General features: G+C 46.3%; 1 protein-coding gene across 5 annotated transcripts in view; it reads right to left on the bottom strand.

Moving 5' to 3' along the window:
• The window catches only part of LOC130281664 (alpha-2-macroglobulin-like protein 1), a 123,984-nt gene that overhangs the window by 19,916 nt on the left and 91,496 nt on the right, over positions 1 to 12,572 (bottom strand). For all 5 annotated transcript variants that reach the window (XR_008846069.1, XM_056529123.1, XM_056529124.1 and 2 more), the window contains 3 exons: positions 3,674 to 3,836; positions 2,117 to 2,322; positions 980 to 1,195 (listed from right to left, as the gene is read on the bottom strand). Coding sequence is in view for 4 of the 5 variants with exons in the window: in XM_056529123.1 (XP_056385098.1) it covers positions 980 to 1,195; positions 2,117 to 2,322; positions 3,674 to 3,836 (585 nt within the window). In the remaining variant the exon portion in view is untranslated. The remainder of the gene's footprint in view (positions 1 to 979; positions 1,196 to 2,116; positions 2,323 to 3,673; positions 3,837 to 12,572) is intronic.

The raw sequence follows: 12,572 nt of genomic DNA on the forward strand, positions 1-12,572 counted from the left end.
CGTTGGCCGCCGCTCCCTTATATGGGCAGGGGCGGGGCGAATCTGATTGGTCTGAACATCTGTCATTCACTGTTACACAGTGTGATGGGATTGACTACGTCACAGGGACCTCCAAAGGTCCTTAAGCAGAAATACCATAGAGTTCACCTGACCACGTGACCCGCAGGTTCTGCTACGCTATAGACCGGTAATTAACTATTTATAGACATTGATATCATATTTACATGCTTAAATAAACTACTAGCGCAATAACTATCTGGATGAGAGGTGACAAGGGGTGAACTAGACAATGGGGACTCCGACGTCCTAGGGACTCTGGCTAAGGGGACCCACACGCAGGTACCGGATAGGATATGGTACCGGGACACCACAGGGGCATCAAAGAAGACAGGCAATAAAGGTACCAAATTAGCAAACAAGGGGTTTATCATGGACAAGCCAGAGAGTGAAAACCTACAGGGGAGCATATTAAATAATCAGAAGTCAGGAAAGGCAAGAGTCAAACTTAAAAAAAAAAAAGATCCACAGGCAAAGGCAAGGTCAGGTCACAAACAGAGGTCAAGTCAGGTTAAGCCACAGAACAAAATCAGAAATACTGGTGAAGGGATAAACCATAATCACGGCATAGAACTGAACAGCTGCCCAGTTTAAATTTCCCTGCACCAGAAGGTGTGAGTGCCAGCACTGCCACTAAATGGTCTGGCGCTCCAACCTCACAATAAGGAGATTGTCCCTCACAGTGACGAGCGATCTTGTGCAGAGCAAAACCAGTCGTCAAGGACAACTTGGGAGGAATCTGACAGCGCACCAGGGAGATGCTGGAACTGGGTAGGGTAAGTTCATGATAATACTGCTATTCAATATAAAAAGGAAATGTAAAAGTAATGTAATGTTACTTAACATTTATGTAGATTATGTCTATATGTAAAAGGTATAATTGCATTCAAAATGGATATATAATTATTGACATTTCACTGACCTGTACATAGACACAACTACTCCCACTTGATGTTATTGTGTACTCTCCAGGCACATCTGGTAGTGATGTTCTCTGAAGCAGAAGTCGGTTGTCCTTGTTCATACTAAACTCTTCTCGAAATCCCCTGGTTGAAGTCACGGTTACCGTTGCATCTGCCTTGTCACTGAACGTGGCCTCTGCATATAAAGCCAAGGCCTGAAGAGCCACAATAGTGTCCTTTGCAAAACCAAAAATGATTAGTGTCTAGAAAAAGTTTTTTTGAAGACTACAAAAAATGAGTTGTTTACAGAAACAGAGCCCCAATAGCTGTGTATTGGGGGTCATCCCCATTCAAGTGAATGTGTACTACCACATACTAGTCATGGAAAAGAGTTAAGCTGTTTCTGAAAAATGCAGGCCTCTTTTTGCATGGTATTCTAGCCTTAGACATTTTATCCCCTATCAAAAAGGATAGGGGATAAGATGTCTGATTGTGGGGGTCCTGCCGCTGGGACCCCCATGATCTCAGTGAAGCACCCGGCATTCTGTGCCGGGAGCTGCTTCAGTCTCGGAAACACTGGTTTTCCAAGATGAAGATGTGACATCCCGCCACGCCCCCTTGTGATGTTACACCACGCCCCCCTCCATTCATGTCTATGGGAGGGGGTGTGATGGCCTTCGATCAGACATCTTATCCCCTGTCCTTTGGATAGGGGATATGATGTCTAAGGTTGAAATACCCCTTTAAATTTAAGTAAACAGGTGAATAAGTTGAACCCTGGGTTTCTTACAAATCTTAATACTCAAATCATCCTATATATTCTATGTTGTTTCATTTTTATAATACAGAGCTTCAAATCTAAAGCGCAGACATAAGATAAATAGACATTATGACAACAAAAAACTCCAACTGATAAATAGATAGATTTGGAAGAGGTATGTCCTAAAAAGTGTTCTCCTTTGGCTCTAAACCATGTGACTAATGTGGTGACCTAAAAACACCTTGGACCCATAGACAGAGAGTGGCGAGAGAAATAACCTCTTGCAGCTTGTTCTAGTAATTGGTCGAGATGTGTCTCAACGCTCAGATGTGTCAAAATTATATTAATGAACACTTTAATAATGTCTTTAAAAGAATATGAAAAACTACTTTAGTACCTGAGTTGATGAGAAGCTTCCAAAAGCATTTTGTTGCTTGCTCAACCAGTTCACAATTTCTGCTGCATAGACCAGGTTTTTAGTAGGTGCTGAGAGCAGAGACAGGAGCACATAAGATGTCATTTCCACCTCTGTAGATGAAGCCTGTCTCCAAAATGGATCCTCTGTTCTGACCTGAGGTTTTGGTTGCCAATACAGTTGTCCATCTTTACCATGAAAAAGGCAAATAAGACGAACATAAGAGATACTTTTCAGTCAGCTTAAAACACTACAAAAAAAATTTGGTAACATATTTGCTTCTTGACGTCCTATTTATGCTCTTTTTTGCACCCATAGGTGTCCACTTTATTATTGACTGTGGTATTTAAAATTATGCTCATCCTGTGTTTATTTTAAGTATTCGAGGTATATGTCAGCAGCATCCCCCAACCTCCAATGAATACTTCTGACTTATGTCACTTCAAGATATATATATATATATATATATTTATATATATATATGTGTGTGTGTGTGTGTGTGTGTGTGTGTGTGTGTATATATATATATATATATATATATATATATATATATATATATATATACTTACTAGCTGTCTTTATATACTAGCTGTCTCCCAGAGCTGCTTTTTGGACGTAAACTGCCTCCCACCCTCATAGATCTTTTACTTGAGGATACTCCAAAGGTTCTCAATAGGATTGAGGTCGGGGAGGGTGGAGGCCACACCATGACTTTCTCTCCTTTTATCCCTATAGAAGCCATCTTTGCAGCATGAGATGGTGCATTGTCATGCATGAAGATGATTTTCTTCCTTCTGTACTGGGAAGAAGGTGGTCAGTCAGAAACTCCACATACTTTGCAGAGGTCATCTTTACACCTTCTGGTACCCTAAAGGGGCCGACCAGCTCTCGTCCCATGATTACGGCCCAAAACATGACAGGGTGGCCTGTCCACCAACCATCCGCTACTCCATCCATCTGGACCATCCAGGGTTGCAAGGCACTCATCAGTGAATAGGACTGTTTGAAAAGGAGTCTTCATGTATTTTTCTGCCCAATGCAGCTGTTTCTCCTTGTGAGCATTTGTAAGTGGCGGCCGAATAGAAGGTTTATGCGCAGTTGCAAGACTCTGCAGGACTCTACACCTTGATATCCATGGGACTCTAGAGGCACCAGCAGCTTCAAATATCTGTTTGCTGCCATGCAATGGTATTTTAGCAGCTGCACTCTTGATCCGATGCATGGATCTGGCAGAAATCTTCCTCCGTGTGCCTTTATCTGTACAAACCTGTTTGTGCTCTGAATCAGCCACAAATCTCTTAATGGTGCGATGATCACGTTTAGTCTACTCCTGCTTATCATGCTCTTTTAACTACAGTCACTTTGTCCAGAAATGTATCTTTGTAATTGTCTAAAGCTACCAAATTCAAGTATCTGAACCAATCTGCAAATCATAAAACAGGACTTGACTGATTGTAATGGATGATGTGAAATGTTTCAATGTCAGAATATTGATCAGTTGTATTTAGTGAACAGTCTGAATATTATTACAGAACTTACCCCTTCTAATGGCTTTTTGCTCCAGTCTGTCCAGTAAGATCTTCCTGTAATAAGTGTCTCCATATAATGTGAAAGCATATGCTAGCAAGGCTTGGGTGTACATATTATTAATATTCAGAGCCAAACGCTGCAGGCAAAGAATTGAATCTCTAACAAGAGGATCCTGGAAGACCAATGTTCTCAGTTAGTCTTTATTTTCTCCACCTATTTTCCGGTAAGAGTCACAGTTTAAGGTTTCCAGCACAACAAGCAAGGTTCAGAATTTAGCTTTAGCTTCTACATGAGTCAGTTACCGTATTTATCGGGGTATACCACGCACCGGCCTATAACACGCACCCTCATTTTACCAAGGATATTTGGGTAAAAAAAGTTTTTTACCCAAATATCCATGATAAAATGAGGGTGCGTGTGTGCGCGTGTATACCCCGATATACCCCCAGGAAAGGCAGGGGGAGAGAGGCCGTCGCTGCACGCTTCTCTCCCCCTGCCTTTCCTGGGGTCTATAGCGCTGCTGTCGGCCCTTTTCACCCCCCGGTTATCGGTGCCGCTGCCGTTCTGTCCCCCTGACTATCGGTGCCGGTGCATTGCCGTGTAATGAGATTTGCCATAGAATGAGATGGTCCGCCTCCATCACATCCTATTGGCTCTCTCTTGTCACGTGACATATTTAAACGTCACGCAGCGATGCGCACAGCAGTGTCAATTTGGCTATCACAGGGAGAGGATCTCCTCACCCTGTGATAGCTGAAGCTCTACGGAGCTCTCATGGCCTCTGTGGCCCGACAGAAGTTCACACATGTACGCAGCACATACGGCTGCCTCATATACATTTACTGTTGATCCACAGCGCTATCGGGATCCCGATGCCCGATGGCGCTGTCATCAGTGTGCGTCCCCGCGAGCGCCCCACGGGCTCTACTCCCCGTCCTCCGCCCCCCGCAGCTCTACTCCCCGTCCCCTGCATCTCTACTCCCCGTCCCGTTAACGCTCAGGGAGCGGGGAACAGAAAGTAGAGCATCAGGCGCAGGTTAAGTTATTCGCGTAGTGCTGCGCATGCGCAGTACTACTTTACCTGCGCTCGATGCTCTACTTTCTGTTCCCCGCTCCCTGAGCGTTAACGGGACGGGGAGTAGAGCTACGGAGGGACGGGGAGTACAGCTGCAGGCATGGGGCGCTCGCGGGGACGCACACTGATGACAGCGCCATCGGGCGTAGGAATCCCCATAGCGCTGTGGATCGCTCCCTGAGCGTTCACAAGGGACGGGGAGTACAGCTGCATAGAACGGGGAGTAGAGATGCGGGGGACGGGGAGTACAGCTGCGGGGGACGGGGTGTAGAGCTGCGGGCGTGGGGATCCTGATAGCGCTGTGGATCAACAGTAAATGTATATGAGGCAGCCGTATGAGCTGCGTACATGTGTGAACTTCTGTCGGGCCACAGAGGCCATGAGAGCTCCGTACAGCTTCAGCTATCACAGGGTGAGGAGATCCTCTCCCTGTGATAGCCAAACTGACACTGCTGTGCGCATCGATGCGTAAGGTTTAAATATGTCACGTGACAAGAGAGAGCCAATAGGCTGTGATGGAGGCGGACCATCTCATTCTATGGCAAATCTCATTCCACAGCAATGCACCGGCGCCGATAGCCAGGGGGAGAGAAGGGGCAGCGGCACCCATTGCCGGCGCCGCTGCCCCGTTGCCTCCCCCCATCCCCGGTGGCATAATTACCTGAGTCGGGTCCGCGCTGCTCCAGGCCTCCGTCGTGCGTCCCCAGCGTCGTTGCTATGCACAGCGCGGCGCTCTGACGTCATGCGCCGCGCCGTTCAGCGCATAGCAACGACGGAGGCCTGGAGCAGCGGAGCAGCCCGGACCCGACTCAGGTAATTATGCCACCGGGGATGGGGGGAGGCAACAGGGCAGCGGCGCCGGCAATGGGTGCCGCTGCCCCTTCTCTCCCCCTGGCTGTCGGCGCCGCTTCTCTCCCCCTGGCTATCGGCGCCGGCACCGATAGTCAGGGGGACAGAATGGGCAGCGGCGCCGATAACCAGGGGGTGAAAAGGGCCGACAGCAGCGCTCTAGACCCCAGGAAAGGCAGGGGGAGAGAAGCGGGCAGCGACGGCCTCTCTCCCCCTGCCTTTCCTGGGGGGTATCGGCGTATAACACGCACACAGACTTTAGGCTAAAAATTTTAGCCTAAAAAGTGCGTGTTATACGCCGATAAATACGGTATTTATGGTAACTTTCCAGTTATAAACTTTGGTCCTGCAAAGCTGAGGTATTCACAATTTTGTCTCTCTGCACCATTAAAAGCTTTATATTACCAACAGATGGCATGTTTTTTTTAAATGATTACTGTGGTGCTAAACTCCACAGGATAGGGTCTGATAGCGGGGGGGGGGGGGGGGGGGTCCGACTGCTGGGACCTCCACAATCTCCTGCATGGCACCCTGCTCTCCATGTGCACAAATCGTTCTCCTTTCCGTGCAAGGAGACTGTCGACCCCTGCATGGAACGATGATCAACATGCCCCCTTCATGTATCTCTATGGGAAAGCCAAAGATGCACAAATGCTGAATCCCCAGCTCTTCCACATAGATGCATGGAGGGGGTGTTGGCCACTGCTTCAAGCAACACAGAAAGCGGGGCGCCATGCGGGAGATCAGACACTTATTGGATAGGGGATAAATTGGGGGATAACTTGTTTAGCACAGTACCCTTTTAATACAGTTTCTTTATTACCTTAATTTATATTGATGTTATCATGGCCCATAGTCCATAATACAACCTTTTTTCACACTTAGCCTTTAAAGCGTTATCTCAAGAAAACCTGCTTTTAAATCTAGTATACCAAGTTGATAATGGGATCTGTAACATCATATATGGCAGGAAAAGTGCGCCCTGAGCTTACCCAGGACCCCTTTAACTGCCTACTTTCATTATCACCCTAAGCATCGGTTCTACAACTGGGTGCCCGTCCATCTGCTGGACTAAAATGCATGAACAACATGAGACAAAATAAAAAACAGAACTGTACAAAGGTCTGGGATATAGGTCAAGATACAAGGGGAAAACAAGCTAACAAACAGACAAGGAACCAGAATACTAAATAATGACAGGAATGCAAAGTAGTACAAACAGATATCATGGAAACAAAGCGGCAGGTATATAGCGTACAGACAACAGCCTCAGAACCAAAGCAATAGACGGTAAAAATGAGAATGTGAAACAGGAGATATAGCAGCAGGTTTACAGGGGTAAACATGCTAGATGAAGTCAGGGCACTATACAGATCAGGGTACTAATTCACAGAAGACTAAACACAGGAAAAAAACTGAATTCAGGCTAGGGGCAAAGCAACTAGCTATGGGTCAGGACCAAACCATGGAGAATCAGGAATCACAGATAATGGATGGCAAAAACTAGACACAGAAACAGGTGTAAATGCAAGTGTAAATACAAGTTCACATAATAGACACAAACCATCCAGTACAGACAGATATCACTAGACAAACAGAACTAGCCTTAAAGCTGAATAAAAGAGTCAGAACTCCAAAGCCATGGATAAAAGAAAGTTACAAGTGTGAACAGACAAAGACAGGAGTGGTGTTAACCCGTACCTGGTACTTAAGGACCAAGGGCGTCCCGTTAATGGGGTTTAAACTCTACTCACCAGTGGAGAACGGGTTAAACCCCGTGGGTCCCGGTTGCTATAGGCAGCCAGGACCCATGGCTAATGCCGGGAACCGTCGATCGGGCCGATGCCCAGCATTAACCCTTTAGATGCCACAATTAAAGTTGAAAAAAAATACCAAAGTCCAAAATTGGTCAAGATTTTGTTATTAACCCCTTAATGACTCAGCGTTTTTCCGTTTTTGCATTTTAATTTTTTCATCATCACCTTCTAAAAATCATAATGCTTTAAATTTTGCACATAAAATTCCATATTATGGCTTATTTTTTGCACCACCAATTCTACTTTGCAGTGACATTAGTCATTTTACCAAAAAATCCACAGTGAAGCGGAAATTTTTTTTTATTGTGTGACAAAATTGAAGAAAAAAATTCATTTTGTAAGTTTTGGGGGCTTCCGTTTCTAGGCAGTGCATCTTTTGGTAAAAATGACACCTTATCTTTATTCTGTAGGTCTATACGGTTAAAATGATACCCTACTTATATAGGTTTGAATTTGTCGTACTTCTGAAAAAAATCATAACTACATGCAGGAAAATTTATACGTTTAACCCCTTAACGACGCAGGACGTATATTTACGTCCTGCGCCGGCTCCCGCCATATGAAGCGGGATCGCGCCGCGATCCCGCATCATATCGCGTGAGTCCCGGCGCTAATCAACGGCCGGGACCCGCGGCTAATACCACACATCGCCGATCGTGGCGATGTGCGGTATTAACCCTTTAGAAGCGGCGGTCAAAGCTGACCGCCGCTTCTAAAGTGAAACTGAAAGTGACCCGGCTGCTCAGTCGGGCTGTTCGGGACCGCCGCGGTGAAATCGCGGCGTCCCGAACAGCTGATCGGACACCGGGAGGGCTCTTACCTGCCTCCTCGGTGTCCGATCGACGAATGACTGCTCCGTGCCTGAGATCCAGGCAGGAGCAGTCAAGCGCCGATAATGCTGATCACAGGCGTGTTAATGCACGCCAGTGATCAGCATAGGAGATCAGTGTGTGCAGTGTTATAGGTCCCTATGGGACCTATAACACTGCAAAAAAAAAGGAAAAAAAAAGTGTTAATAAAGGTCATTTAACCCCTTCCCTAATAAAAGTTTGAATCACCCCCCTTTTCCCATATATAAAATAAAACAGTGTAAAAAAAATAAAAATAAACATATGTGGTATCGCCGCGTGCGTAAATGTCCGAACTATAAAAATATATCATTAATTAAGCCGTACGGTTAATGGCGTACGCGCAAAAAAATTCCAAAGTCCAAAAAAGCGTATTTTGGTAACTTTTTATAACATTAAAAAATGAATAAAAAGTGATCAAAAAGTCCGATGAAAACAAATATCATACCGATAAAAACTTCAGATCACGGCGCAAAAAATGAGTCCTCATACCGCCCCGTACGTGGAAAAATAAAAAAGTTATAGGGGTCAGAAGATGACATTTTTAAACGTAAAAATTTTCCTGCATGTAGTTATGATTTTTTCCAGAAGTGCGACAAAATCAAACCTATATAAGTAGGGTATCATTTTAACCGTATGGACCTACAGAATAATGATAAGGTGTAATTTTTACCGAAATATGCACTGCGTAGAAACGGAAGCCCCCAAAAGTTACAAAATGGCGTTTTTTTTTCGATTTTGTCGCACAATGATTTTTTTTTCCGTTTCGCCGTGCATTTTTGGGTAAAATGACTAATGTCACTGCAAAGTAGAATTGGCGACGCAAAAAATAAGCCATAATATGGATTTTTAGGTGGAAAATTGAAAGGGTTATGATTTTTAAAAGGTAAGGAGGAAAAAACGAAAATGCAAAAACGGAAAAACCCTGAGTCCTTAAGGGGTTAAAATTGTCATCTTCTGACCCCTATAACTTTTTTATTTTTCCATGTACGGGGCGGTATGAGGACTCACTTTTTGTTCTGAACTTTTTGATCGCTTTTTATTCATTTTTTTATGATATAAAAAGTGACCAAAAATACGCTATTTTGGTAATTTTTTTGCAAGTACGCCATTGACCATGCGGTTTAATTAACAATATATTTTTATAGTTCGGACATTAATTCACGCGGCAATACCACATATGTTTATTTTTATTTACACTGGTTTTTTTATGGGAAAAGGGGGTGATTCAAACTTTTTTTTAGGGAAGGGGTTAAATTACCTTTATTAAAGGGGTTATCCAGGAAAAAACTTTTTTTTATACCGTATATACTCGAGTATAAGCTGACCCGAATATAAGCCGAGGCCCCTAATTTCACCCAAAAAACCCAGGAAAAGTTATTGACTAGACTATAAGCCTATGGTGGCAATTACATCACCCCCCCCCCCCCCCCCCCCCCCTTCATCATCACCCAGTCATCATCCCCCCCCCTTCATCGTAACCGCCTGTCAATCCCCTCAGTGGTCTTCAACCTGCGGACCTCCAGATGTTCCAAAACTACAACTCCCAGCATGCCCGGACATGCTGGGAGTTGTAGTTTTGAAACATCTGGAGGTTTGCAGGTTGAAGATCAATGCACGGGCCTTCATCATGATCCAGACCCCCCCCCTCCCCCCTTTAGTTTTCTATTCACCTCCCCTCAGCGGGAAGGAAGGGTGAGCTGGTACGGGCAATCTATGCTGCAGGGACCGTCCGGTGGGGAGGGTTAGTCGTTCCAGGCTGTACATTTTCACGGGGAGACCCTCTTCTCCGGCCGGCCCCGGACTAGTGACGTTCCCTTGACGACAACGCACAGTAACGTTCATGCGCATGAAAGTCCCTGTGTGCCATGCTGGGAGTTGTAGTTTTGCAACATCTGGAGGTCCGCAGGTTGAAGACCACCGATGAAGGGATTGACAGTTCACTCGAGCATAAGCCGAGGGGGGGCGTTTTCAGCACGAAAAATCATGCTAAAAAACTTGGCTTATACTCGAGTATGTACGGTATATCAACTGGCTCCAGAAAGTTAAACAGATTTGTAATTTACTTCTATTAAAAAATCTTAATCCTTTCAGTACTTATGAGCTTCTGAAGTTAAGGTTGTTCCTTTCTGTCTAAGTGCTCTCTGATGACATGTGTCTCGGGAACCGCCCAGTTTAGAAGCAAATCCCCATAGCAAAAAATCTTAATCCTTTCAGTACTTATGAGGTTGTTCTTTTCTGTCTAAATCCTCTCTGATGACACCTGTCTCGGGACACGCCCAGGTTTGCTATGGGGATTTGCTTCTAAACTGTGCGTTTCCCAAGACACGTGTCATCAGAGAGCACTTAGACAGAAAATAACAACCTTAACTTCAGAAGCTCATAAGTACTGAAAGGATTAAGATTTTTTAATAGAAGTAATTTAGAAAATCTGTTTAACTTTCTGGAGCAAGTTGATATATAAAAAAAAGTTTTTCCTGGATAACCCCTTTAACTTTTTTTTCCCACTTTTTTTGCAGTGTTATATGGGGCTATAACCCTGCACACACTGATCTTTTACCATGATCCCTGCAAAGCCATAGCTCTGCATGGATCAGCTTTCTAGGGGCTCGATTGCTCAAGCCTGTAGCTTAGGCTTGGAGCAATCAAACGCCGATTGGACGTGACGGAGACAGGTGAGGGGACCTCCGCTCGCGTCCTAGCTGATGAGGACATCGGGATTTTATCGCGATAGTCCCGATCAGCCCGACTGAGCTGCCGGGAAGCTTTTACTTTGATCGCCGCGTCTGAATGGTTAATAGCGTGTGGCACAACAATCTGTGCCGCGCGCTATTAGCCCAGGGTCCCGGCTATCATTAGCAGCCGGTACCGACCCGGTGTGATGCGGGGTCACGGCGTGACCCAGTTTTAAACACCGGGACCGGGCGCAGGGCGTACAGGTATGCCCTGCGTCCTAAAGAGGTTAAATGATTGATTTCACTACAAAGTATAATTGGTGGTGCAAGAAACAGGCCCTTATATAGGTCTGTAGGTGCAAAATTGAAAGCGGTATGCTTTGTAGGAGAGGAGGAAAAAACAAAAGTGCAAAAACTAAAATTTGCCTGGTCTTTAACCTGTTCAGGACGCAGGGCGTATGCATACGCCCTACATCCCGAGTCCTTAAAGGGGTACTCCGCCCCTAGACATCTTATCCCCTATCCAAAGGATAGGGGATAAGATGTCAGATCGCCGCACTCCCGCTGCTGGCGACCCCCGGGATCGCCGCTGTGGCACTGCGCTATCATTACTGCACAGAGCGAGTTCGCTCTGTGCGTAATGAGCGGCGATACAAGGGACGGAGAAGCGTGATGTCATGGCTCCGCCCCTCGTGACATCACGGCCCGTCCCCTTAATCCAAGTCTATGGCAGGGCGCGTGACGACCTCCACGCCCCCTCCCATAGACTTGTATTGAAAGGGGCGGGCCGTGATGTCACGAGGGGCAGAGCCATGACATAACGATGCTCCGGCCCCTGTATTGCCTGTCATTACATGCAGAGCGAACTTGCTCTGTGCAGTAATGATAGCGTAGTGCCGCAGCGGCGATCCCAGGGGTCACCAGCAGCGGGACCATGGCAATCTGACATCTTATCCCCTATCCTTTGGATGTCTAGGGGCGGAGTACCCCTTTAAGGACATAGGGCGTATGGATACGCCCGTGGGAATTCCGGTCCCCGCCGGTAGCCAGTTGGGGACCGGACCGGGATGCCTGCTTAAAATCATTAAGCAGGCATCCCGGCACATCGCCGAGGGGGGTCCTGAGACCCATGTCGGCGATCACAGGAAATCGCATGTCAATTCAGACATGCGATTTTCTGCTATTCCGGGCTGATTGGGTCTCTGGTGACTCGATCGCCTGGAAAATAGGGATGATCGGAGCTGTCAGTGACAGCCCCAATCATCCTAAGGGATAGGAGCAAAGTTGCAGTGCTGCCACCTCCTCCTATCCCCTGCCATTAGTTAGCACTGAGTACTGACCAATAACAGTTGAAGACGGGGGGTTGCCATGGAAACCCCCGCTCTGCCCACCCCTGGATGACGGTACCTGCAAAGAAGATCCCGTGGGGACTGCCGATCGTCGGTGACATCAGCAGAGATCAGCGGCGATAGTAGGGAGGCGACGGCGTGGAGCATCAAGGGAGGTGGCAGTAAAGCGATATTTATTGCTGCCTTCCTAGTGGTTGCCAAACTGCAACTCCCAGTTGTAGTTTTGCAACATCTGGAGGGTCACAGTTTGGAGACCACTATTACAGTGCTGCTCAGGCATGCTGGGAGCTGTAGT

The sequence above is a fragment of the Hyla sarda genome, chromosome 7, assembly GCF_029499605.1.
Source record: "Hyla sarda isolate aHylSar1 chromosome 7, aHylSar1.hap1, whole genome shotgun sequence".
Lineage (NCBI taxonomy): Eukaryota > Metazoa > Chordata > Amphibia > Anura > Hylidae > Hyla > Hyla sarda.